This window comes from Rhinichthys klamathensis, unplaced genomic scaffold (assembly GCF_029890125.1).
Source record: "Rhinichthys klamathensis goyatoka isolate OS25496 unplaced genomic scaffold, OSU_Roscu_1.1 h1tg000059l_1, whole genome shotgun sequence".
Classification (NCBI taxonomy): Eukaryota; Metazoa; Chordata; class Actinopteri; order Cypriniformes; family Leuciscidae; genus Rhinichthys; species Rhinichthys klamathensis.
The window spans coordinates 1,122,053-1,148,730 of record NW_026606604.1 but is presented as its reverse complement, the minus strand read 5'-3'; the positions used below and the strand labels follow the sequence as shown (position 1 = coordinate 1,148,730).

Sequence of the window (26,678 nt, the reverse complement as noted above, 5' to 3'; positions counted from 1 at the left end):
AGAGAAAAAATTGCTCCAAAATTCAAAAATCTTTGGAAGATATCACTGAACATTTATTTAACCATAGCAAAACATTTCTTACTTATGTTAATTTTTCATCTCTATTTTTGGTGTTTATTTTAAATTAGTTAGACAAATCTGATATTATTTTAATCTCCAATATGTTATTTAACAGTTGATATGGTTCTTTAATGCTTCGCTAACTAGCAGAAGACACTAGCAGGGTTTAAATCCCAGTTGTGCAGGTGGGAAACGTTGTATCACTTCGTTACAATGGGCCCCTAATAGAATTATGCTATTCTATTCTATACCTTTATGAATTCTATTGACAAAACATGAGGAAAAAGGTGAATAAAGACTGAGAGTCAATGTTCAGAAATTATTAATCATTATTATGTTTTGAACTATGTTGTATAGCTGTGTTTTCTGGTGTGTTTGTTGTCAAACTCAAAAATTATTTTATTTTTAATTATTAAAAAAGGCCATTATTTTGTATGAAAACGTTAATAATTATATTTTAGTGAGAAAATATTTTAGCTTGTCTTGTATATTTCTTTTGATTAGATCAGATAGTATTTTAAGCTGTCATATGGTCACGTTACAATGTGGGCCACGTTGTCACATTTCACTTCCATTGTTTTGGGGTTGGCCTAAAAAAGTATACACTGTATAAATAAAACAAAACCAAATAATTGTACTAGACATGTGGGAAAATAATGTGGGGAAAAATAAATACTATGTACCCTAAGTTACACCAACTGAGAAAGTTAAAAAGCGTTAGGTTGTCGTCCCCGCTCTCCCATTAATTTGTGGAATAATCAATTACAGTGGCACCTCCTGGTGGGCAGATTCGTCTACTACATCTACATTTCTCAGATCGCCGTAAATATGATTAAATATTATGATAATGAATTTTTCAACAACGTGATGTTATTAAAATGCTTTTTTTGTAGCCGAGACTTTTCATTGCATTGTTTTAAAAAATGTATTAAAACCATACCATCCCACATCCAAAATCCAAAACAGCAAAACGATACTTTGAAAAACTGAGCAACGAAAACCAAATTAAGATCATTTCCAGGTTTAGACAAACTATAGTGCTGCCCTCTAATGGTAGATTAACGCTTCAGCAACAACACTTGTAGGCCTATTTGTAAATAATAAACGAACGAACAACATAGCTTGCGTTAAAATCAGCGTGTAAAAAAAAAAGCTCACTGCAGGAAGGCCTAATGTCTAATATTTGAAAATACCTCAAATTAGGCTTAGGGTTTAAACTGTGCCATTTTCAGAAAGGAATGTTGTTCCAGGATCAACAAAATATGTTCGCCTAGGAATGCGTCTAACTCGGCAAAATCAGGACGTGCCTGGAATCAAGTAGATTGAATCCTTTACAATCTTAATTTACACAATTTAAAAGCTGTATTAAAATTAATAAATGATTACCACTGCAATTGTTTAAAATGTATATTGCCAGAGTATACGGTTAAATAATAATAATAAAATTAAATACTGCTTTCTGCTGCCTTTCTGGAGTGTACATATTTATAAGGCAACTTTTTAAAACTAATCATAAGTCGTCCACAAGCATGACACACATGAAAGAAGGAAAAAAAAGTGCATTTTCATCATATGGACATACCTTTGTACTTAATTTCCGTATCATTGTAGGATTCTGGAAGGCAGAAACGCACCTTCCACACCCAAATTACACCAGATAGGAACATTAACTATAAAATTGTTTATTGTACATTACAAAAAGCTATACAACTTTAATTTGCAGTGTCCTACATTTTTTTTATGTAAATTCATTGCATTGTAAATTCTAATTTATTAAAAATAAACTTAAAAGTTAAAAGCACAAGGTAGGTGAAACAAATGTTTGGAAGATTTTTATTTCAAAACAGCTTCTTGGCTTTCCAGAAGCCAGAATTGTTCCAACACCATTGGTTAAAAAGTAACGTAATATTTGCAAATTTGGAAGGTCACCTCGTGTTCAAACTATTTCTTCAAAAATTAGTTTAGACATTGTAATTCTAAAAGACAAGACAAAAATGGTCATAACATTCTGAATAAAGGCCCATCTCACATTCTTCACAAATGAAACAAGCTACTTTAGAAGTAATTACTGTGGGTTAGTGAAAACGTTAGAGTCATCCATGACAAAAGCACTTATACAGTGAATGCCCTTCTTGCATTATATGGACCAAATTATACAAAATTTGTGAGAAAAACATTTCGCCAAGAAGTCAAACCATTAAACCCACAATCCAAGTGTATAAAACATGTTCAAGCTGTGTTTTATAGAGTAAAGTGTAAAGTAAACCCAATAAGCTGAAGTAAACAGAAGAGGAGAACAACAATACTCATTATCGAACGTGAATCCAACAAATAATGACTTGTGTTGGTGTCAACATGGAGTTGTTTATGTCTAAATGAGACTGAAGAATGCGTTGAAGTCGAGAAACATGAAACAAAAGTGCATCAAATATCTTGGGGAAACAATCTGCATGTGGTTAATTCAAAACTGAATGCAATGGTTTCACCATTTTAACCTCTTTCTTTCTTTTTGATTAAAAATATATTAAAACCTTACCTTGATGGCATTTTCCCACTTGAGATTTAAAACCAAACCCAACATTTAAGATGCATCCAATACGTTACCTCTAAATTTTTATATTTATATATATATATATTTTTTTTTTTACAAAATACATAACACTGAATTCTAATAAATGGAAGCACCTGTAAAAAATAAAATAATTCATTGGATTATACAGGAGATCAGTCCATGCTCCGTGGGGTTAGTGTCTCTGACTTGGCTGGCTTCACAGTGCATGGCAGCAGTCCTTTCTCAATGGGACGGGCCCGTGGCACTGCCCTCCTGAACGTCCCTGGGCTTGTGGGTAAAAGGTTTGGAGCTTCCGTTCCACCTCTCCTGTAAGGTTTCACTCCATGCTGGAAGAGTTTCCAGAGTAGGCTCTGGAGGTCTGGCTGGCTGTGGTGAGAGGGGAAGGTAACCCTGGGCCTGAAAAATGTCCTCCTCTTCTTCCTGCAGGTGGAGATCCACAATTTTTGAGCTGCGCAACAGAAAGTCATGGCGGGTCTCCAGTTCGGTGACTCCGTTGCCACTAAACGTCATTCCGTCATTGTCCAACTCGTTTTCCAGCTGATGAACCCAGGTGTCTCCTCTTGGAAGAGCGCTCGGTTTGGTCGGGCGGCCCTCCGGGAGTTCATTAAGAGACTTTAAGAGACTCTCTTGAAGCGTTTTGGGGCTCAGACCTCTTGGGGGACCTGTGGTGACGGGGCTCGGGGGCCGTTCCTCTTGGATGGGGGAACCAGCACCGCTGGCCTCCTCCAGGACCCCGGAGCCCAGCTCAGCCAGGGGGTCAAGCTTATCGGTTTGGTTGAGTGTCTTTAAATTTCTCAGCAGTGCAAACATACTATCTACATCCTTCCAAAAGTTCATCCAGTCATCCAGAACGGGACTGTAGTTGTGCCTGTGTTCGTACAGACTCTCATTCACGCTGTACAAATCTGCCAGTCCTTGCCAGATGAAGTCCTCTGTGAAATTGGGAAGCTTAACCTTTGTGGACGTCCCAGGCTGGTTGTGTTCTGGGAAACGGGAAAGGGGGGGGAAGCGAGAAAAGTCAGTAAGGGCTGGCGATAGCTGCGCAGAAAAGCTTTGCTTTGGAATGAGTCTAAAACATGCAGTTATTCCCAGCCTACTCCTGCCGAGGGGTCTTGAATTAGTGCCCCACACACCACTGCAGTGTTTTATTTAAGCCTTAGACCAATAGAAAAGCTCTATTTCGAAGCAGTAAAGCAGTGTGAATGCAGATCAAGACAACAAATGTCCTCCAAACGGACACCCAAAACCAATACATCATAAATAAAGGGTGCGCAGACAGACTGAAAATCTGTGCAATGAGGTTCAAATCAAAGTAAAACATCCAAAAAGAGACTGAAAAGATGGAAAATCCTGGAACCAAGAAATCAGCAACCGAAAAAAGAAATAAATATGAGGCTGAAAGGGTGGGTGAGAGGTACAGGAAATGAAAATCTGCAAAAACAAAAGCGTGTTAAAGGAGGGTGAGAATGAAATGAGCATTCCCCGAGTGGGTCAGGCAGTAACTGATGGCCTAAGAGACACGGCCCGCGCTGAACCAGAACTCCCACTCAGCGTCTATGGAGATATGGTATGCGGTGTGGAGAACTACTTGAAAGTGGAACGAGAACAGAAATGGATTTGTATGGTCTCAAAGACTCACAGGAATGAAAGGCTTGGCCTCCTCAACTTTGACCATTTTCGATGCTGTTGCCTGGTAAGCAGGTAAGCCAAAAAACAGAGATGTCAAGACAGGCGTGAACGAGAAAAATGTCATTAAAAAGTCTCAAATATTGATGATCTGTGCACTGAGATGTCTATGAGATGCTATTTCCCACTAAATGATGTGTATATGAAGAGTCAAAAGTCTTGGATTTTAAATTTCAAAATTTTGGTTTAAATGACATCTAGGCATACATAAATTGCAACAAACTGTTCAAGAGTTAAAATGAACTTGTAATTGGGGCTTGAAATACTAATATTCATGTGATTTTTAAATATACTTAAATTGTTAGCTCAACCCAGCATGCAACCACACACTTAGCTCAATGAAACATGGCGTATTAGTGGAAACAAGCTGCCCATGCAGTTATTTCAAAAGCCAATGAGGGATTCAAAAATGTGGATACCTGTGTTGATCATAGCTTCCTCCATCTTTACTTCCTGATCAGGAAAATAAAAGCATTTAACATGTTAAATGTCTATTGTAATAAAAAAAAAAAGAAGTAAATCACATAGCAGATCTTCATGCATAACCCTCAGCTCCTGAGGAGAGGTAGTGTTAAAGACACAATGAAGGAATGATGATTTAAAGGATAAATGAGGAAAATCCTCTGATGGTCCTGAAGAAAAAGATAGTAAGGAAGTGTAGTGTTAAGAACGGAATGGCTGTTAACAACGATGAATGACTTAAGGTCACAAATAACATGAGAATATGCCAACATGCAGACTAATATAACATGCATCTGTTTTTGTGATATAAGTGGTAAATCCTATTTTTTTATTTGCCTCTCTTTTGTTTTTTAACGGAACAGAGTCATACAGATCTGAAACAACATGCGTATGAGTACATGCTGACAATTTATTTTTGGGCAAACTATTAATTTTAGAATATGCGTTTACTACAAATCAATGCCATTGTTTTTGCCCCCCAAAACACCGGCGCTGACCACATTATTACTTTAGTTGTTGAAAAGCTGACATATTCAATATTGCAAATCATCTCAGTAGCATTTATAACTGGTCATTATGATGTCATTATGACGAGTCAGTCTCTCCTCATAGGAAATTCTAAACTGTTTTCAGAATAGTAAAAATCTCAGTGGTTCTGATGGTTGCAGGTTTTATACAGCCAATTACACAATGTTATAGAGACCTCTTCCTTCCCAGTAATGAATAAAGACAAAATCCCTGCTAGAATTTTTAAACCACAATTCCACTGCTAAATATGTATAAAAAAAACACTCAGAGAGGAATGTGTGTCAGTATGTTTATAGATTTAGATTTTCAAATTTACAGAGCACATAAATAGGTTCTTACACCTATAAATATATATAAAAATAAACCATCTCTATTGGTACAAAACTTTCACAGGAGCCATTCATATTCACCAGGAATGGGAAAAAATGAAAAACTATGAGATGATGTGATTGCTAGACTGCTGAAATCACTGTCCCCTGTTGAGGGAATAAAATGGAAAATATTAAAGGGAAATAAAGAGATGAGCAGGCGGTTTAGAGAGAAACCAAACTCAGTGACCAATCCATCATCCACCATTTAGAGATCCAACACATGGTTCACCCATATTCATGCATCCGTGTGCCAAAACATGCTAGACCAATTGTTGCTAAATATTCAGCACTGGTTTTATATAGCTGGTTGGTTTTAAATGGCACTTCAGGCTGGAAGACCAGCTAAAAAAAAAAAAATCAGCTTAGACATGCTGGGAAACCATCTTAAACCAAACCAGCAAACCACCGTAGGCTGGTTTAACCTGGTTTCTCACCAGAGATGCAACTGGATTTTTCAGATTTGGACATTGAAAGCATCTTACAATCAAAAATAAAGGTGTGCTAGCATGTTTTTTCCCCCCATTTAACACGGAACGTGGTGCAGAGACTGGACAGGAGTGTTACCTGCATCTGAGCTTTTGGGTCTGGGGTTGCATTGCTTGTGGCCTTGACAGCTCCTCATTTCCATCAGCTGTAAATGCAATTGGCTCAGAATGTCCCTCTCCACCGTGTAAACGGCATTGGTTAACTGCAAAACATGATAAGTATTATTGAGTCAGTTATTGTAAGTGCTGTAATGTAGATGAAGGATAATAGCATGCCTTTACAGGAAGACTCATTATCCTCAGAGTTCTTTTTAAAATTATGGGCTTTTAAAGCTTTTATTTAACAGTGCACAGCATACAAAGAAAGTAGTGAGGCAGAAGGATCAGATTCAAACCTGCATCCCCACAGCAGCGCTAAAGCACTACTGCATAATCTCAGACTCAATAGAGCAATTTATTGTCCTCAAATGCAACTGAAAACATGTCACACATCCTCACCTGATACGGGTCACTGTTTAGGTCAAAATACTCCAGGAAGCCAGTTGCAAATTCACAGAAGAGCGTGTTGTGAGTGTCATTAATAGTTCTCAGACACCAGTATGTGTTGTTGTTAGAGCTTGTGCAGGCACAGAAGCCACCCACTATGAAAAAAGAGAAATAGTTTTGTCAATGAACATATTAACTAGAAAAAAAAATACGTTTCAAAAGAGTTAGTGACTTATAGACTACACTCTCAATTAATGGTACAAAATCTGTCACCGGGGCAGTACCCTTTCAAAAGGTACTAATTATTCAATGTACTTGTCGGGGTTTAGATTCGAATTTGTGATTAAATTAATCATTCAGACCTCTTTGTGAACCAGTTTTAAAGATTCAAAGGAACTGAATTAAATCAGACGATTCATTAGAGAACTGGATATCGCTATGACCAATCTGCATAGTTTTTCTTGTTTGTGCCTTGCATTTGAAAATATAACGAAAATGTCTGGAAAAACATATCAGAGAATAAGTATCAATTTTTTTTCTTTAAAATGTAGTGGAGTACAAAAATATGTATACATGTAAAAGTAGAAATATCCAAAAACTGTACTTCAGTTAGTAATATGCAGCATTTAGGGGTAAATAAGGTACAAAGGTGTATCTTTTGTACCTTGTTTAAGAGCAAAAACAATGAGCATTTCCTTACAGTTCCAGAAGGGGGCGGTCTGCCAGTGGTCATTATTATGTGTGAAGCAGGTGAGACCAGGAAGACTGCAGTCATCACCCTTCTTCTGCCTCTTCCTCTCCTTCCTCTCTTTCTTCCTGCGGCGGATCTCGTTGTAGAGTTGAGCCTTGCTGTCCACTTCCTGCGTGGCCTCTCTGGTGGCATAAATGAATGAGACATTAGAGCCAGAGCAAAAGGGAACGCCATCCCAGGTGAGTTACACAATGATAGGGGGAGGTAGACCAGTCAGCTCCACACATAGATGGGGTCAGAGGTCGTGAGAAAGTGGAAGGATCGTGCACACCACCCTCCCCCAATACCACAAGGTTCTTGTCCTATTTTCAGATCAGGGCGTTTCATAATCTCACTTTGCAATTGTAGTGATTTGTTTACACTTGGAATGCTAATGTTTATGGGTAGAGACTGCTGCTGGGATTGTATGGTATAAAACAGTGACCCATGGACTGAAAATAAGTCAATATACAATGTACACATGCATGCATGCAACATTACACATGCAACAGGACCAACTGAGAACTCTTAGATTCCACGATTTCTATAAACTCACCAACATTTCCACCAATCCGATTGTAAACATGATACACATGTCCATACACTATTTCACATAGAACAATCGTTGACTTTAGAAGAGACATTATCAGCGTGAATTGTGTGTTGTGTAAAGTGTGTTAGAGACGCTACACAGATTTAGACATTAATCCAACACACTAACAAAGAGACAATACTACAGAGTACAGACAAACTGACGAGGCACAGACACACACGAAAAGAACTCACTTAAAGGGATGGAGGTGGTCATTCCTATTCTTCAATCTTTCGGGTTTGTTTTTCTGCTCTCTCTCTTTGCTATAGTAACTGGTTGTAAGGAGAGAACAGCACTAAATTCAGCTGGAATTTCTAAAAAGCCCTTTGACTAACTCAGATTGATTTGCAAAATATTGCTGCTCAGATTTAAAATGATGAATTTGTAACTATTTAATCCGGATTGAAGAATTCAGATATTCAATATCCAAACTACAGTTACATTATCATTCAGAAGTTTGGGGTTGGTAAGATTTTTTACTGTTTTAAAACAAAGTCTCACCAAGGCTGCATTTAAGTAAGTTTATATTCAAAATTAGAAAACAAACTTAATTCAAAGGGAAAACAAGATGATTTTTCTTATTCAATTAGCAGATATTTTTTTCTTGTTTAAAAAAAAAGAAAATTCATTTTTATTTTGCTTCTCAAGTAAATGTATCTTGATTTAAGAAATGTCGATATATTTTTACAGGAAAACAAGACAAAAATTAATTTAACTAATTTAAAAAATAATTTCTTGCAGTAATATCCCAATTTAAAATAACCGTTTTCAATTTGAATATATTTTAAAATGTGGTTTATTCCATAGCTGTCAACATTTGGTTTTCAAAATCCGGGAGATGTGTTCGGTGCGGGGGTGGGGTGGGCGGGGGTGTTCTCTTTCACACATTCCTGTTATTATCAATGTAGCTGACTGCACAGTGAATCTTTCATAATATATACACTTTGTTTGTTATAATTAGAGGATTTGCCAGCATACAGAATTCAGCACTGAACAAAAAGGTTTTGAGCGGTGAGGGGAGTCTATCTTAAATGATTCTGATTGGCCATTGCGTTCAAGAAATCAACACATATGTCTGTGATTGGCTACATCGCTCAACGCTGCAAACATGTTATAAATATAAACTCTGGCCTGCAAATCGTTTTTGTTGTTATTGTTGCTTTTCTGCAACAGATGAATAAAAATGTATTAGAAAAATAAAAATTTGTTTTTTTATTCATAAATATTTCTAGTTTGCGGGAGTCCCGCGAATCGCTTTATTCTCACACACACAGAGTGAGTGCATTACCGCCCGCGCTCGCACTCGGCCATCAAATCTAGTCATTTAATATAATGCATTTAATACAAGATCTGGCAACTGGTCAACATTAGACAAACATATTGTTCCGATTATTCATAAAGGAGTTTGGGCCATACAAATTACGGGAGTTTCCCGGGAGAAATAACAAACCCGGAGGGGTCCGGGAGATAGGGCTAAAAAACGGGAGAAACCCGGGAAAAACGGGAGTGTTGACAGGTATGGTTTATTCCAGCAATTACTCCAGTCTTCAGTGTCACACGATCCTTTCGAAATCATTCTATTACGGTAATTTGGAATAATTTTTTTTATCATTAATGTTGAAAACAGTCAATAGAACATCCAAAAGAACAGGATTTATTTTAAATATATATTTTTTGTAATAATGTAAAAGTTTTTACTGTTGATTAATTTAATGTGCCCTCACTTAATAAAAGTTTTAATTGCTTAAGAAAAAAATCTTACTGACCCCAAACTTTTGAACAGTAGTGTATCTAAAGAAGTAAAATACAAGCGAGATGATGAGTGGAATGATGACCAATCATGTTTCCATTGTACGCTCAGAGTTGCCTCAAAATCATCCAGTTCCCATTGCCTACAAATGTCAAAACTCACCTCTTCTTTCCACAGTCACACTCATCTGGTCTCCTCCTCTTCAAATGACCTCTAACCTCACGCAGTTTCTTCATTTTATCTTGGAGAAGTTCAATCTATGGGACAAGTGTATGAAAAACATCATTCATGTCATGTGGTTTAAACAGCAGTAATCTTTAAGTTAATATGGGACAGTGGGTCTCACCTCTTGGTCTACAAAGTTCTTGTGGTCTTTCCATGCTCTGGAAGACTGGTAAATCTCTCTTTCACAGCGCACAGTGTCGTTCATTAATATGAAACACCTGTGATCCCAAAGTCAAAATTAACAATAAATGAGCAAACCACACTTAGCAGCCTAAACTACAATAATACTGAATGTCCAAAGGCTTGCAGCTCTTACTTGTGTGTGACTTTGAGAGAATTGGGGTATCCCACAGCATTAGTGTCATCCGACTGCATCTCCTCCGATCCGTCATCAGACTCCAGCCCAAAGTCCGAATCAATACCTCCCTCAGGCTCATAGTGCCGTTTGCTGATTGGTCGAGGCTCAAGGGGGGTTTTGTCATCAGCCTGCAGGTCCACATCATAGATTTGGCCCTCAAACTCCACTGACAGAGATCTGGCAGGCCGTGTGTGCACAAAGCGAGGTCTGTAGCCTTAGAGAGGACATCAGCATAAGCTACACATACTTAAATACTCACATTTCACATAGTTAAATATTTATAAATATTACTGGAACTCCTTAAATTTCCACTTCCACAAAAATATGCCACTTCAGCTCCTAACCAATAGATGGCACCAAAAAATATGATTCAGAGTTCTCTCACTTTTAGCTGCTGAAAATCCAGCTTTGCCATCAAAAATATTGAAATGAATAAGTTATTTTGAACTAATAATATTTCACAATATTACTGTTTTTACTGTATCAAATGCCTTGGTGAACATAAAGGACTTCTTTCAAAAACATTTTTAAAAAAAATTAAAAAAAAATTACTTACTACATTACTACATCTATCTATCCATCCATGCATCCATCCTACAAACCACTTATCCTCTGTAGGGTCGCAGCAGGTACATTCTTACAGTTATAGATTACTTTTATAGCTTATATATAGCTTTTTATGAAGTTTCAGTGTAGCTAAGTAGCTAAATGTTAATGCTTTACAATAAGGTTTCATTAGTTAACAACATTAGTTAACTACTTTAAGTTAATGAACTAAGAATGAACAACACTTCTACAGAATTTATTAATCTTAATGTTAATTTCAGCATTTGCTAATGCATTATTAAAATCTAAAGTTGGATTTGTTAACATCAATGCACTGTGAACTAACATGAACAAACAATGAACAGCTGGATTTTTATTAACTAACATTAACAAAGATGAATAAATACAGTAACAAATGCATTTCTCATTGTTAGTTCATGTTTGTTAATACATTAACTAATGTTAATAAATGAAACCTTATTGAAAAATGTTACCAGTTAAACTAAAAGATGAGTAGTTTGTATCTTGGGAAGATACAGTTTCAGTGTTGAACAAGATTAGTCCATTAGTAGTGAGGACTTTGATTCTTCTCAGTGATTCAAAACTTTTGAATCAGTTCACTCTTTACCAATTTGATGAGTGACTCTTCCTGTATAGGCTATATTGTTAAACCAGTAGATGGCGACTTGTGAGTGACTTTCAACCTAAGTCTAAAAGGTCCAGTGTTTGTCCACACAGTCTTGAACAGCTAGCAGACCCACTCCATGAACTCAATCTCTCCACCTCATTTGAGCGCACATACTTACGTGGATTACTGCTGTGGGCAAACTGTCGGTGTGCCCGCCGCGCTGCCTTGGCCGTTTTGTAAGGTCGCTCTCCACAGTGGCAGTCTTTCTCCCGGCTCTCGTAGCTTCGAGAGCGCAGACTCCTCGCTCTTTTCTTGGATCCCTCCTTCAGAGAGCTCTTACACTTCTGTAAACGCCACTTCCCACTGACCTCCTCCACACAGTGCCATTTCTGTAACAAAAAGGGAAGGAATTCAGCTTAAGTATAGACATTTTTGTCTGGCTAACCACTTATTGCGCTAGAGCCGCCTCATTTGCATAACCACAGCTGTTTTTATGAATTAAAATAATCTTCTGTCTGTGAACGGTGAGCTTAGCGGTCAAACATCTGCATTTGTAGAGTAATCCCATTAATTCACAATTATACGGCACAAGACCCACCTCGCAATTCTTTCCCATAAAGAAGCAATCAGAAGCCAATTTAGACTTAATCTCCTAATTTCGCAGAGCTGTTTGCTTTGCAAACTGACCACAGCTCAGACATGTGCTCACGACTATGGGAAACCATATCCAAACAATGGCCACAACCCTGCTCTGATTCCCTGTGAAACGCTGGAGTCCCGTCAATGAGTTTTTTGCATCTACAGATGATGCTGTATCTGTTTGCAGCAAGGATGTTTGTTTGATGGATGGCAAACCAAAAAGGAGTTAGCCAAGGCTAGCTTGAGCATTTCACTCATTTAGTTCCTCCAAACGTAGTAAACACACACACACGTTGAGTATTTCTTGTACCTCACATCCACACACAGAGACTGGCTCCAAATAGCCAGACGTCAAACAGACATAAGCAAACAGCACCACAGCCAACTATGTAAGGCCTCACTTCTTGAATGACGGAGACACAACTCAGACTCAGGAAAAAACAGGCATAAACTTTCACACAGGCTCAATCTCTCACACACTGCCCTCATTGACCCCGCTGCAGGCAGTAAGACTGCGTTAACGCCGTCTTTGCTAGGCTTTTTCAACAACATTCCTAGTCAAAAAGAAAGAGCTAGAGTATATTGGAAAAACAGATACTGATACTCTACTCAAGCTAAGACTTGAGCTGGAAGTAGTAGACCATAACAACTTCAAGCTTTGTCTGTGCTCAACACCTAAACCATGTCAGTCTTCTAAGAGTGTGCATTTCACACAAAATCGACAATGTCAATGTCAGTTCAGTGGTGAGGGGGAAGAAAATACATTCTACATTGTGCATATATTTTTCTGTTTAAAGTGAACACAAACAAAAGCACATGCAATACATTTAACTTAAAGCTTAAAACGCTATAAAAACGAGGGACTTGTATTAAAGCGAATGACGTCTAATCTAATGACTTTCATGTTGACTTTAAACATGTAAATAATGAAATGAGGTCTATTCATAAAAGATATGTTCAGATCTTTCTCCAACACTTCTTCAGCTTTGTTCTGGCAGGTGACTGGACTAAAATGTGAATACGGAAACCTGTGTGTTATTCCAGGCGCACACAAACGACCTTTCTGAATTCAATCAAATTTCCAGACAAAGTGTTGCAGGCAAACACTTAACTTGACCATAAAACGAATCTGGTTTGCATTAGTGTAGTCCTTGAAATACTGTCTGCATTTACACTACCTGAAATTGTACCAATTTGTAAATGTTCAGCTGTCTCTGATTCATTGCCACGCCACAGAGGTTCTGGTGCAGCAGGCACACAGTGTGCTGATGAAAGAAAACTACGACCAATCTCCAATTATCCTTCATTTGTTGTAAATATCGGTTTAAATTACAGTGGCACCACTCACAGGACATCGGCCATGTGCTGCACACTCCAATCTCCGGCTTCATGTTGAAGGTGCAAATGAATGTATTCAATCATTATAAGCTTCGTTATAACTCTATTCATTTCTTAGCACATAGCCCATAGCAGAAGAAACAAGGACCAGGTTGAGACTATGTGAATGTTTGAGGTCAAACATTGCACATAACTGGTCAAGTTCACATATACAGATATATACAGTGGGTGAGAATAACAGTGATGCATGTGTTTGAGTTTATACCTGTCCTGGTTGTTCGCAGGGCGTCTGAAACTCAGCCTGCTGACACACTTCCTTCAGCTTCTTGTACTTGGGTAAGCTGTTGGAGTGTTGTGTGTTCAGGTTGCCTCCTGAGTCATCTTTCTTGCGCAGGATTTTACTAGAATGACAAATGTGCTTGGGTGAGTTGCTAGGCCACGTTTTGAAGTTGGCAGCCTCACTGAAGTTTCGGAAGCCTGGAAATCATGACCGTCCCGTCCAGGTCCGCATCTCACAATTGGTGTGATAAGTGCGTATAGCTTTCACAGCGCATAAGTTTTACAAGAAAATATTTCAGTGTTACTTACAGTTTTCCTGTAAATATTTGTGAAACTTACTAGCAATTTCTGAGTAAACTTGTTTCTAGAACAATATCTGTGTATTAGATAGTACATAAGACATTTGTTAAGCCCAGCCACCCATAACAATAAAGCATTCAAAAGGTAGAATTAGGATTTGAAGTGGAGCGAACCCAAAAATGTGATGATTCTGATTTAAAATATGAAGTCCCCCTAAAAGCATGAATTAAAAATATTTTATGGAATTCAATAATAGATATTGGTTACACATTATTTTAAGGTGACAGTTACAGTACATTGTAGTAAGTAGTTAATTAATATTACTCTACTTATTTGATTAAGTACAGAGTTACGGTTTGGTTTATTATGCATAATTTACTGTTATTTCTATAGTAAGTACATGTAGTAACGTGTAACTATGTCACCTTAAAATAAAGTTTTACCTACATACAAAATTTCATTTAGCCTATTTTTACATTTAAAAATTACCTTCGCCATCATCTACTGAAATGAAGTGCTCTGCATGATTTCACCACGGCTGATAAATGAAGTACTCACTAATCTGACTTCTCACAAAATGGGAGCTGTCGTGACCATGCAAAACAGGTTGAATTAATGGCATTTTGGTATAAACACGCTTCGAATCCGCGGTCTGGCTTTATACACAACAGTTACTGAGTCACGGAAGCAACAGCCGGCACTGATCAACGACGTGCTTTACGATTGCGCCATCTCTCTTTTACTTAGCCTTAAGGAGAAACTAAGCACGGGCTGACTGTGGGAGCGATAATGTGCCATTATGTAGACTGACAGCTCCATGTGAGTGACACGAGGAATGTTAGACGGAAATAGCTGCGTGGTTGAGCCCACGGCCACAGTTACAATATATAAGAGATTGCAAAGGCAACGCGAGTTAAATAGGGTAACCTCAATACCATATACCCACATTCCTAACATCAGTCACAGAAATCAACGGAAACACTACACACACATATCAAGTTTGAGTCTGATACCACAGGTAATATCATATATTTCCCCTGGGGAGGGATTTTTTTTTTCTGTCTCGAGTAGGTTACTGAAACCTATCCGATAATGAGAGTCTAAATCTGCCATGTGAATAGTTGAGCTCCTGAGAACACATTTGATCAAAGAATGTAAAAGTCTGATCTTACTTGTGATGCTGTAGTGATTTTTAATGGTAATTTGGAAAAATAAGAAAATGTTTTGCTTCATTTTTAGGTGAACTTGAACCAAGACACGTCAAGGAAGAAGGATGTTTGTGCAATGGAATCCTAAAATCATAACAAGTACTTCTGATCTTATCTTTTGGCGATTTTACAATGAAATCCTGGAATGGTTTGGATTGTATGCGGTGAGCCTCCTTTACAAAATAAATCAATTCAAATTTATTTTGCACATTCTGCAGTGATTTTATAGTATGATTGAGAAGAGAGGGAATATTGTTTGTCTTACCCCCGCTCCACGAGGAATGTGTCCCTCCAGACTTTGGGTTTCCGGTTGGGTTTGAATCTGCAACATGAAAACGCAAATATTTTATTTCACTCAATCTTCGTGTCATTTGCATACCATAAGCAGATGTTTAACTTGGCTTGAATTATGACACCTTAATCTGCTCAACATCTCCTGCCATCGTGAGTGGCAGTGACCCCAGAACATTTCCAGCGTTCTTTACTCGCCAGAAACCCTTTATAAATTAACTCCAAATGTTCATGAACCATTAAACTCGAGTTAATTAAATTAAAAGCAATAAACAGATACTACCCAACCATATATTATACTGGGAATGTGTTTATGGAGAGGATTTTGCTCACCTATTCCCAGTCTTTTCCTGCTCCAAAAGCTTCAGGATAGATTTGCCATCCATATCGGGTGGAGTGTCCAGGCCAGCTATATCCAGGATTGTGGGTGCTAGATCGAGGTTTAGCACAAGATGGTGGTTCCTGTGGAGTATTATATTATGTTATATTATATTACTAACGGCAACACTTTATTTTAAGGTCCAATTCTCACTATTAACTAGTTGCTTATTAGCTAAATATTACTAGGATATTGGCTGTTTATTAGTACATATAAAGCACATATTAATGCCTTATTCTGCATGACCAGAACAGCAACTACCTTAATAAATTCTTAATTACTGCTTATTAATAGTTAGTGAGGCAAAAGTCATAGTTAGTATTTAGTTAATAGTGAGAATAGGATCCTAAGCTCAAGTGTGACCGTAATAACTATTAATTTAAAAATATATAAATGTAATTCATCTCTAAAGGGTATATATTAATAATTAATATATTTTAATATACAAATACAATAAATGAAATAAATTATATTGTGCACATTTTTTTTTTCTATATTATATCGCTAATCATCATCATTATTTTTATATACATACATACATACATACATAAACAGTATATTACATTTATATATTTATTTTTAATATATCAGTAAAGACATATAAGGTGTGAAAAATGTATTGTGCAAAATGTGTATTATACTATATTGCTAAAAACTAGTAACAGTAATTCCTAAAATAAATACCGGTATGTAGATAATTTATACGTAGAAGAGTTAAATTAATTTCGATTAATTATATAAATAAAGTGTGGAAAGAACTTGTATTGTGCAAAAGGTGCATTTCAAATTGAGATTTTGAAGTTGTGTAGTTTGTTTTTACCTTGCCCCTTGCTCCACATTAGGACCTCTGACAAAAAAAGGCACTCTGATGTCAAAATCGTATGGCATAGACTTCCCTTTGACTAGGCCAAACTGGCCAATGTGGTAACCATGGTCAGCTGTGTAAATGATATAGGTATTATCCAGCTCCCCAGTGTCGACCAGAGCATTATATATCTGTAACGCAGAGCAAACACACATTTCCTTTCAATTCATATACAAAGCCAATTGAATATCCAGAATTCAGAGCAAGAAAGCCTAAACCACTGACCTTTTCCACCGAGTCATCTACAGACATCAGCGTCTGGAGCCTCTTCCTGTGCAGGTAGTTGGTGAACTCCATGTGAATTGGCTTCATCGGGCCGGTGTACTGCATGATCCAGTGCTTATCCATGTTTGGTGCATAGTTATAGCTGGGAGTTCTGTGCGAATAAACACAACATGCTACTGTGAGGAAAACATGCACCTGTCTGCTATTTCACAACCACTTGTCCTTAAAGTTGTCTGTTGTATAACATACTTGACAAGCATCAATAACAGAGCAGTCGCCCTTCCCCCTCCACGGAAACGCACTAATTCTCCTCGCTAGGTGTTTTTCTTGGGTTCGCTCTCCATCTCTCCTCACACCATGCTGAGAGTCTCAGGGTTTCTTGGCAGCATTTAATCGTTTGAGGGTTGGCACATGCAGAAGAAAAATAATAGCTTCCCCAGCCTTCAGGCCCAAAATAAAGTTTGTAATAAGTCCAGCAACGACAGGGCTATAACTCATTTGCATTTGAAGTGGAGAATAAAAAGCTGGGTAAACAGGAGGCTGCGGACTTGTTTGTAGAGCTAAGGCTACGAGATGGCCACCTGTTGACTGCAGTTGGCCTCCCTCCACAGCTGAAAGACATGGTCTTCCTTTGCTTTTCTGACCATACTCTTGTGCCTGGTGTCATAATGAATGATGGCCACAGGAAAGCTCCATTCTGTCTGAGTGGATGGCTTCTGCCCTTTCCTCCTCAGTTCGTCTTTGTCCGCTCACTGAACTCTTCACCCAGCTAGTGAGGCACACTAATACCACACAAAAGGAACCTGTCTGTTCGCATAGGTAGAGCAAATTTGGAATTTGGAGGTCAAAGGATAGAATTAGTCTGACTTTGACACCTGTCACAAGGCAGGGTGAAGAACATTTGTCTTTGAGATTAAATCCTCCTTTGTAGTTTCTGCTTTAACATTGAAAGCATCACTTTTCATGAATCGTTCGCAAAACTCTCACACTGTGAAAATCTGTTTGAAAACTAATACTGAAAATACTTTGTCAAATCAATTTCACAAGCAGGTTTACTTTATAGCAATATAAACAATGCGTTTACGATTATTTGCATCAATCCTCACATTAGAAAGCTCACATGATTATGTAATGCTTTTCTTCCAGACTGGCACAAAAATGATCTGTGGATTTATTTACCCTTTACATGATGACGTTAGCAGGGCCAACTACTATGATATTCTATTATGAAAATGAATAATATAGGCAAAATATTGCCTATAAAAAAAATAAAAAAAATAATGAAAAGTAAAATATAAAATTAATATATATGCGTAAAATATAAATAAATGTGTAAATAAATAAGTGTATAAATAAATGCATATATATAATTTTTTTAATATATATATTTAAATAAATATATAAATATAAATGCACATGAATGAATAAATAAATGAATATTCTTGGAGCCATAACTTTTTTTATATTTACCTTTCTATTTTTGCTTGAGCACCTTATTTCTTTTGTTTGGATGTGCATGCTTTTGTTCATGTTTCACGCAGATGATAAATAAACCCCCAAAAGTGTCTGAAACCATGCTGCATCATTCCAAAATGCAACCTGCGCCTGCCATCTGTTTCCCTGTTCTTTTGGCACAACTTGCCAGGCAACCCTTTCTGCACTAGAGCGACTTGCCTGCCGATGTGAACCTCGGGGTATCCAAGTGTGATCTATTCAGAGCCCATGCACTTAAAAACATATTAATAACACAAAAGGGTCTTCAAAGACAATGCATTCCACAAACCTATATAGTGAAAGGCATGATTGATATGAGAGAAGCCAGAAAGTTGTGTAGGAAGACAAGCTGAAAGAATTGTGAGAAAGAACTGGATAGGCCTGAGGGACAAAAGTGTGATGTCGCCCTGACCAGGATCCTGACATGCTTTGGATGTTAAGGACTTGGAGATGGATGGCCTGTTGCCACAGCACAGTGTGTGGAATAGGAGCCTAGCCACAAAACTGATGATAGTGCAGTGAAGCCATCAAGGTCTTGGCACCAAAGAGAGGACCATAAAAATCTCATCCCCCATCATCTTACTTGGCATGTGCCAGAACTTTACTTGGATGATAAATCACTTCAGTTTCATGGTGGTAGTGGCATGTGTGAAGTGCATTTCAGTGCACTGTCATCTCTTAAGAGTCTAATTTCAATGGCGTATCCAAATATATGAGGCCACAAAAATTCCTAAAGCTACAAGCTTATATCTACCTGCAAGCCAAATTATAATGGTTTAAAATTTATAGGAAAATGATCTGCTTGGAATGCTACTGTTCTTCTGAAATATGTGTCCCTTGGAATATCCTATTATAAATACATACAGGACAATAAAAATATCTAGACTCAATTCAAGCTCCAGGGCATATTCCAGCAGGGCATGGCTCTTGGACAGGATACACTGGGTTCAGTGGAGTTCAGCATTGTTGCTCTAGCAGAGTGTAACTGAATGTTCTGGGAGTCACTCACATGTGCTGGGAAGCGTTTGGGAAGAGCTCGGAGAACTGGGGTGCTGAATCCTCTGGGCCATGAGGCGCTGCATGACTGATCACCATCATCACCGGCCGATGCGGGTACATGCGCTTGGACATTCGGAAGTAGTTGATGCTGTCATTGGTAATCAAATCAGTGAAGTAGTCCTGGAAATGGGCAGAATAAATTCAGGCATACATAAACTGAATGCTAGATATGCTTTCTTTCAAGGCTTGAACAATGAAAACAAGTATTTTTGTACAGATCTATTTATTTGTATTCATGAATTTATTCAATTTGTTTATTCATCTATTTTATTCACTGTAAAAAAAGTTGCTACAATCAACTTGGATGTTTAAGTAATTAAAACTTAAATTACATTAAACTGGCTTAAAAAATCAGTTGAATCTTGTATAACTTTTCAAAATAAGTTAAGCAATTTAAAAATTTTTATGAGTTAAAGCAATGTAAAAACCTATGTTGAGAACTTATTGATCATATAACTTTTTACAATGTATACGTATTTATGCATTTATGAATTTATCTGAATTATTGCATTTTTCTATATGTATTTGTAATTTTATTTTAAGTATTTGAAAATAGATTTTAGAATATTATATTCATAACCAAAAAGGTAACGCTTTGTTTTGATGCTAACATCAAACATGCTAACATAACATGCCAAAAACTGTAGATTTATACTAACCCTAACCTAACAGTCTACTTATATTCTAATGAGAATTAATTGACATGTAGCTGCAAAATTACTCATAGTTATAATATCTAAAGTGGACCATCAAAATAAACTGTAACCAAAAAACCCGAAGTAGTTTGACACTTATTATTTCTTAAAAGGAAAAAACATAACAAAAAAAAAACTTTAGTCAGCCAAAATCATTCATGTGATGCAACCAACACGCAGGAGAGAAAACTTTTTTTTTAATACATTTTGGACAATCATGATTGGGATGCGTCAGGAAAATTGAAATTACTTTTTTACTTGGTTACACTTCATGACATTTTAGAGTCATTACATTTCAAGTATTCTTAGAAATAGTATAGAAGTTTTTCAAAACTATATGAAACCATTATTTATGATGATTCTTTATCATGGACACTATTATTTGTTATTGAACACACCAACAGAACTAATGCCCTGATGCTAACAACTCGGTATTGAGCACGACAAGGGTGTTGACTGCGTCACTCAATGGTAATAGAGGTTTGTAGCCCTCCATGGGTCTGGTGTTTTGACAACACTAAGGTCTCAATCTTACTGCTATGAGGCAGCAGCAGGAATGCGTGCTTGGGGGTAAAAATCACGTGATACTGAGGCCGTAAGCCCTTTGATGGCAGTGCTCCTGGTCTGGGCTGGTTGTGGGAAAGTCTCCATCCCCCCCTTCTACCCTCCCCATTGCTAAAACATGCAGCTACCGGCATCTGTGGGAGTGAAAATCTTGTGGAAGTTATTGTTTAGAGACGTGCTCAGTGGACCTTGTTCTTCAGCATTACAGATCTAAAAACACATCTATGTCACTTTAGTCTCTGTTCTACCACTAATTGAACCAGCATGTTTGTTTATTTTGGAAAACTATTCAGCATCATATTGAATGTTTGAGTGAAATAGCATCCGAATGTACCTAACCTGTCCAATTCTGCCTGGACTGAAGGCGGCACAAACTGTGCCTTTGCAGCAAATTCTTAATGATTCACTTGACTAAACTTGACTAAACAGGACTAAAAGGCTACAGGTGATTTGAAATGTGTGGTATTCTTCAACAATAAGAATCATAGTGCATTCATTTTGATGCAAACTTTGGGGAAACATTTCTGCCCAAGATGTTCTTCTATACGTTTATAGCTCTGCCTACCTATTTAATCCCTTCAAGCATGAATCTTATCCTTTAAACAGGAACTTAAGTGTTCCTAAGGGTTTCCAGGAACCACTTGAACACCTAGCCACAAAATTCCTCCAGACCTAACGGAGAAACCTTCAGCCTTGTGCCTCTAACTTAACACCTTCATCTAATTCAACAAGCAGCTTATTGACATCCAAGTAACAGTCCAAACATTTATTTGCTCATCCCTTAGACTGCCTCCAACTCGATGCCCAAACCATGGGCATTGAGTTTATGCCCAAACCATGAAACCTCAGCACAAATTCCACGTTCCCCAAAAACATGCTACCTGAGAAACAGCCATGAGAAGATCCAAAACCTTGTTTTGACAGCAGCTTCAAAACACTCTAGCGATGGAAGGTGGCCATTTCACTATATTGTAGGTCTTGCAGAAGGATGGTAAAAGTCTTGCATGACCTGCAAACTATGGCTGTTTGAAATGGAATACTACTCTGTATACTGCTTGCTAAAGAAATGTAAAAGCAGTATGTGAAAGTACTAGAGAAGTATGCCATTCTTAACAGTCTAAATGTCCACCCCTTTCAAATCAACACCACAACAACAGTGGTTGTTTCCAAAAGAAACTTTGCCCCGAGGACATCATCTCTTTGCCTACCAAGTCTTATTCAACGTACCCACCTGATGATACACAAGACACTGGTGTAACTCCCCATGCCCCCTTTAATCTAACCACATTCCATGTGGAGTCAACCAACCCAAATTTTATATGTAATTAGAGGCCTGAAATTAGTTGAGAACAGAACATACAATTGAGCATAAACTGAAAATTGAGTTTAAAAGAAGCCTTTGGCACGCTGACAGGGCTGTGAACTTATGTGACCAGGCGCACATACCTTGGCATAATCTGCGCCGTGCTTCTCCTTGTTCCCGTTCCGACAGACGGTGTAATTATAGAAACGGGAATTTTTGATCAGCCCCACCCATTCACGCCACCCAGGTGGGATGTAGGTGCCGTTATACTCATTGAGGTACTTCCCAAAGAAAGCTGTGGGGAAAAAATAAAGACAACATATAAACTTGAGTATGTTCAGTGAGGTCGACGCAAAGACTAAACCATTTCATGACAACTGTCTCAACACACTGCCTTTGAACAGTACCTGTAAATATCTGTCTTTACATTGTATTCATGTCTTCTCTACCCTTTCCCCTCAAAGCCAAGCCAAAACATCTTCCAAAAGAGCAGGGCACACAGCCAGTCTGCCCTGGAGAGTTAATTGTAGACTAACACATCAGCTGGAAACCACAAGCAGTGGTAAGGCCTGAACCCCTCTATTCAGGGTCAGAACTTGCTGCCACTCAAGACACACAGCACTGGGTTACCAGAATGTTTAGCTTCCACGAACCAGACAAATTAAAAATTCCTGTACAACTTTCATTTGACTTTGAGGAACAAATGTGAAGCAAAAATCCTGTGAAATTGCAGAACACAAAAATTCCCATGTAAATATTCAGAATCGTGCTAATGATAAAAGATAGATGAGATATGATAATGTAAACTAATAATATTATTAATAATAATAAACTTTCATGAAGACCTTCATGTCAAAACATTAAGCATAATTTGAGCATTTTCAGTCAACAGATATTTATTGATTTTATTTTATGTAAGATTTTCCCAGTATTACACACACACAACAATGTACAGTGCCATTCAAAAGTGTGCAGTCAGTTAGATTTTTTTTATTTTATTTTTTTATAAATTAATACTTTTATTTAGCAAGGATGCATTAATTTGATCAAAAGTGATAGACTTTTACTATTATTTTTTTATATATATTTTAAAAAGTTGTTTTAAATTGTAATAACATTTTACAATATTACGTTTTTTTTTACTGTATTGTTGATCAAACATGCAGTCTTTTTTGACTTTTCAAAAATATAATATATATTTATACCCGTGCTGTCAATCAATAAAAATAAAAAAATCACACGATTAATTGTGGAAACAAAGAAGATACAGTTTTGAATTCTCTTTTGCGTCTAATCGCACTTAAATGCTTTAAAAGCACTTGAATGAATGATAGCGTGATCATATACTGTAATGGTAGCCAAAGGATGCCAGGATAAATTAATTGCACTGATTGCGTAAATTGCGTTAAATATTTTTAACGCGTTAAATAGAAAAAAATTATACCGTAATTTTGACAGCTATATTAAATAAAAACCTTTTATTTATAGGCTTTTTGCCTTTATTTTATAGGGAAGTGAACAACCTTTATGAAACAGGACATGATGCAAACTGGATTCAACCCTGTTTTGAATCAAGCAGGTTAGAATGAGTCATCGGTCTTTCATTTGGTTTCTCACCTGTTCGGTATCCAGTGTTGTTGAGATAAACGGCAAAGGAGCGTGGCTCATGCTGAGCTTGCCATGAAGGCGAGGAACAGTTCTCGTTGTTGGTGTACGTGTTGTGGTTGTGGACATACTTCCCAGTCAGCATGGAAGAGCGTGATGGACAGCACATGGGGGTAGTTACAAACGCATTTGTGAATGAGGTTCCACCATCCTCCATGATCTTGCGAGTTTTGTTCATCACCTGCAATGAGCCTGACACACACAGCCAGACAAATGCAAGTTCAGTTATGCATGTTTGAGAAGTTCAAGCCTTTTACACGTCTTAATATTCATATGCTGTCAAAAGTAGCCCCTGAAAGTGTTAGATGTGGAAAAGGATCCCTGCAGTTCTGTGGCAATGCAACGACTGCTTGTGGTTCCAGGACTAAGGCCCTTATCCTCTCAGATGTCTGAGGGAAGCCATTAAATATTGAAATAGGAAATAAGTCAAACCTGTGATGACAGTCTGAGATTGAGACCCATTGGATGTTATGCTCTGAGAGGAAGGAACTTGATCCAGTTACAACATGCTTACAATATGGGACAGTTACCAAGAGAGGGACTTGGGTGGCAGATCAAGTAGACTAACAAGCAAGCAAGCAAATGTTTCCAGGACTGAAGTCCGAGAAGGCTAAAGTCTTTTTCTTTCCTAGGCCGAGTTAATAATGAACAACTTAAACTAAGAGCTCCTACAAGAGAGGACTGACAGTGACAATCCTCCTGAATAAGACCAGCATAAATGGTCACCAGCACGTTTTGAATGCTGGTGTGCTGGTGTTCTCACAAGGCTTTTTAACTAGTTTAACCAGCGTGACTGCCTTGGTTTAACGTTAGCTAAAACATAAATAAACGTAATCTTAAAGACCTTGAATAGCTTCAAGAGTGTTTATTTACGTTATAAGGCAGATGTGTTGGAGACAAATTCTGAAGGAACATGACCCTCCAGGATCAAGACTGAACTTTTTAGACCTTCGTCAGCTGTTATCACTAGAAATATCATGTTGGTCAACCTGCATTACCAGCTATGACTGGCTGTACTGGTCCACCAGCTAGACCAGCACTAACTTAAACCAGCATTGAACCAGTATGGAAACTCACGCTGGTTTAAGACAGTCTTTCTAGCAGAGCACTGTAAAAAGAAGAGATTATCTTACTTGGATATTTGTTTTGGTAAACAAAACAAAAACACTAAACATTCTTAATTTAAGATATATTTACTTAAGCAAAATTGCTCTGGATATCAAGTCTTGTTTTCTGAAAGAAAAAAAAAATCTAAATTGCTCTGGATATCGTCTTGTTTTCTGAAAAAACCCCCTAAATTAAGTAAGTTTATGCATAGAACAAGAACAACATCTGACAATAGGATAAGAAAAATAAACGTTATTTTCTTAATCCATTGGAAGATATCTTTCCTGTATTATACAAAAAATATATTAATTTTCATAAATTTTTCAGAGAAAAAATATTTTCTCAAGTAAATGTACCTTGATTTAAGAATGTTTAGATATTTGTACTGGAAAACAAGAAAAAAAAACAACAACTTGAAATAAAAACTAAAAATGAATTAATTCAAATGTCTCCAAATATTGAAGTGGAGTGAGCAAAATCAAGCATCTAAATCAGTGAGGTCAATAAAAATCTGTTTCATCTGAAGTTCCATTCCCATGTTTCTCCAAGTATCATTATGGTATTTGAAGATCTCTACAGTAACTTTCCAGACGACTTGCTTATTCATAACTGATGCGTGCAGAGTGCTGACAAAGCCTCAAGAGAGTCGTATGAGGTCTCCACCTCATTCGTCTGCAGAACAGATGGGCCATTAATGATGTATTGCATCTGGTATACTCACCTAACTCCACATCCTGGTCATCTGTCATGATGAGTATGATGTTGGGTCTGATGTTTCGGCGGTCACCTTGAACCCGCCCACGCAGGCCCTGACCACGGGTGGTGAAACCAAAGCAGACCAGTGGGGCGGCCAGGACCATCATCCAGGCCAGGTTCACCAGCTGCATCATGGCACTGCGTACCGGTCTTGCGAACACTATTTAGAAGGCTGGAATCCTCAAGGTAATCTGTTTTGGAAAAATAGCAAAGAGATGATTTCCAAAGAGGTCAAAACAAATGTTACTTTGATTAACAGAAATTGGAGAGACTAAAAAGTACCACTTTTCCTTCCTTCACAAGACAAACGACAATTCCAGATCATTGTTTGCGAATTCATTCGCATCTGTTTTAAGCTCGATGCCATCTATTTTCACATCTATCCACAAGCACAGGAGCAGACCATAGAAAACCTCAACCTTTGCACTTGAAAATAAACACAGCACACCCTCTTAAAGGAGTCAACACATTTTAAACTCCAACATGCTTTCAGGATGTGCATGCACCAAAATCAACATGAAAGAACATTTATAAACACTAGCTCAATCTTTTACAGAAAATTTGCTACTTAACGAACAGTAACACACAAAAACTCTAAACCCTACCTGTACAGTTCTTAGCTTAGCAGCACCACATGTGGCAACAATACACCCAATATCTTTACTTCAGTCCTGCACTCATATTTACAGACACTTTCTTCAAGTCAGAAAGGCCTGAGTGTCTCTCTCCGTGTGTGCAGACAAGCCAGTTCTTTCTTTCTAATCAGTCACACTACTTCAGTACTATTGAGGCTTTGCTATTGGCTATTAGGGGCTGCTCTGGCCCAAACCCAGCCAATCACATTTTATGGCAGAGCTGTCAGTCAGACGGCCCAGAGCTTGTGACCCCTAGCGGACACCCGGTGGGAATTACGAAGCCAGTACAAGGGGTAGAGGGTTCCGCTACATTAACCCTTGTGCTGTGGTCGCCAGTCACAGATTTACACACTGGACCCCTTTACACAGCACTGCATTCGCTCTACGCCAGCAAAGA

General features: G+C 37.8%; 1 protein-coding gene across 6 annotated transcripts; it reads right to left on the bottom strand.

Moving 5' to 3' along the window:
- Nucleotides 1–1,879: 1,879 nt before the first annotated feature.
- On the bottom strand, nt 1,880–25,834 carry sulf1 (sulfatase 1). 6 transcript variants are annotated; one of them, XM_056248841.1, is made up of 20 exons: nt 25,612–25,834; nt 23,736–23,975; nt 22,262–22,413; nt 19,507–19,676; nt 17,004–17,154; nt 16,734–16,909; nt 15,868–15,996; nt 15,509–15,565; nt 13,722–13,857; nt 11,658–11,868; nt 10,264–10,519; nt 10,069–10,165; nt 9,885–9,979; nt 8,167–8,244; nt 7,351–7,523; nt 6,663–6,805; nt 6,244–6,367; nt 4,738–4,771; nt 4,272–4,322; nt 3,446–3,615 (listed from the first exon to the last, which is right to left on the bottom strand). In XM_056248841.1, the coding sequence occupies exons 1-20, from the start codon at nt 25,778–25,780 to the stop codon at nt 3,582–3,584; spliced, it is 2,676 nt and encodes an 891-aa protein (XP_056104816.1). In that variant the 5' UTR covers nt 25,781–25,834; the 3' UTR covers nt 3,446–3,581. The 6 variants fall into 6 exon arrangements, with proteins under 6 accessions (XP_056104814.1, XP_056104815.1, XP_056104816.1 ...); XM_056248842.1 differs by lacking the exon at nt 3,446–3,615 and adding an exon at nt 3,682–4,186; XM_056248844.1 differs by lacking the exon at nt 4,272–4,322.
- Between the last annotated feature and the right edge of the window lie 844 nt (nt 25,835–26,678).

Coding starts and splice junctions, on each gene's coding strand:
- sulf1 (XM_056248839.1), bottom strand. CDS start 25,780: ATGATGCAGCTGGTGAACCTGGCCTGGATGATGGTCCTGGCCGCCCCA. Junction 8,245..9,884: donor TGTGACTGTGGAAAGAAGAG/GTGAGTTTTGAC, acceptor CCTTACAACCAG/TTACTATAGCAAAGAGAGAG. Junction 7,524..8,166: donor GACCACCTCCATCCCTTTAA/GTGAGTTCTTTT, acceptor TTATGCCACCAG/AGAGGCCACGCAGGAAGTGG.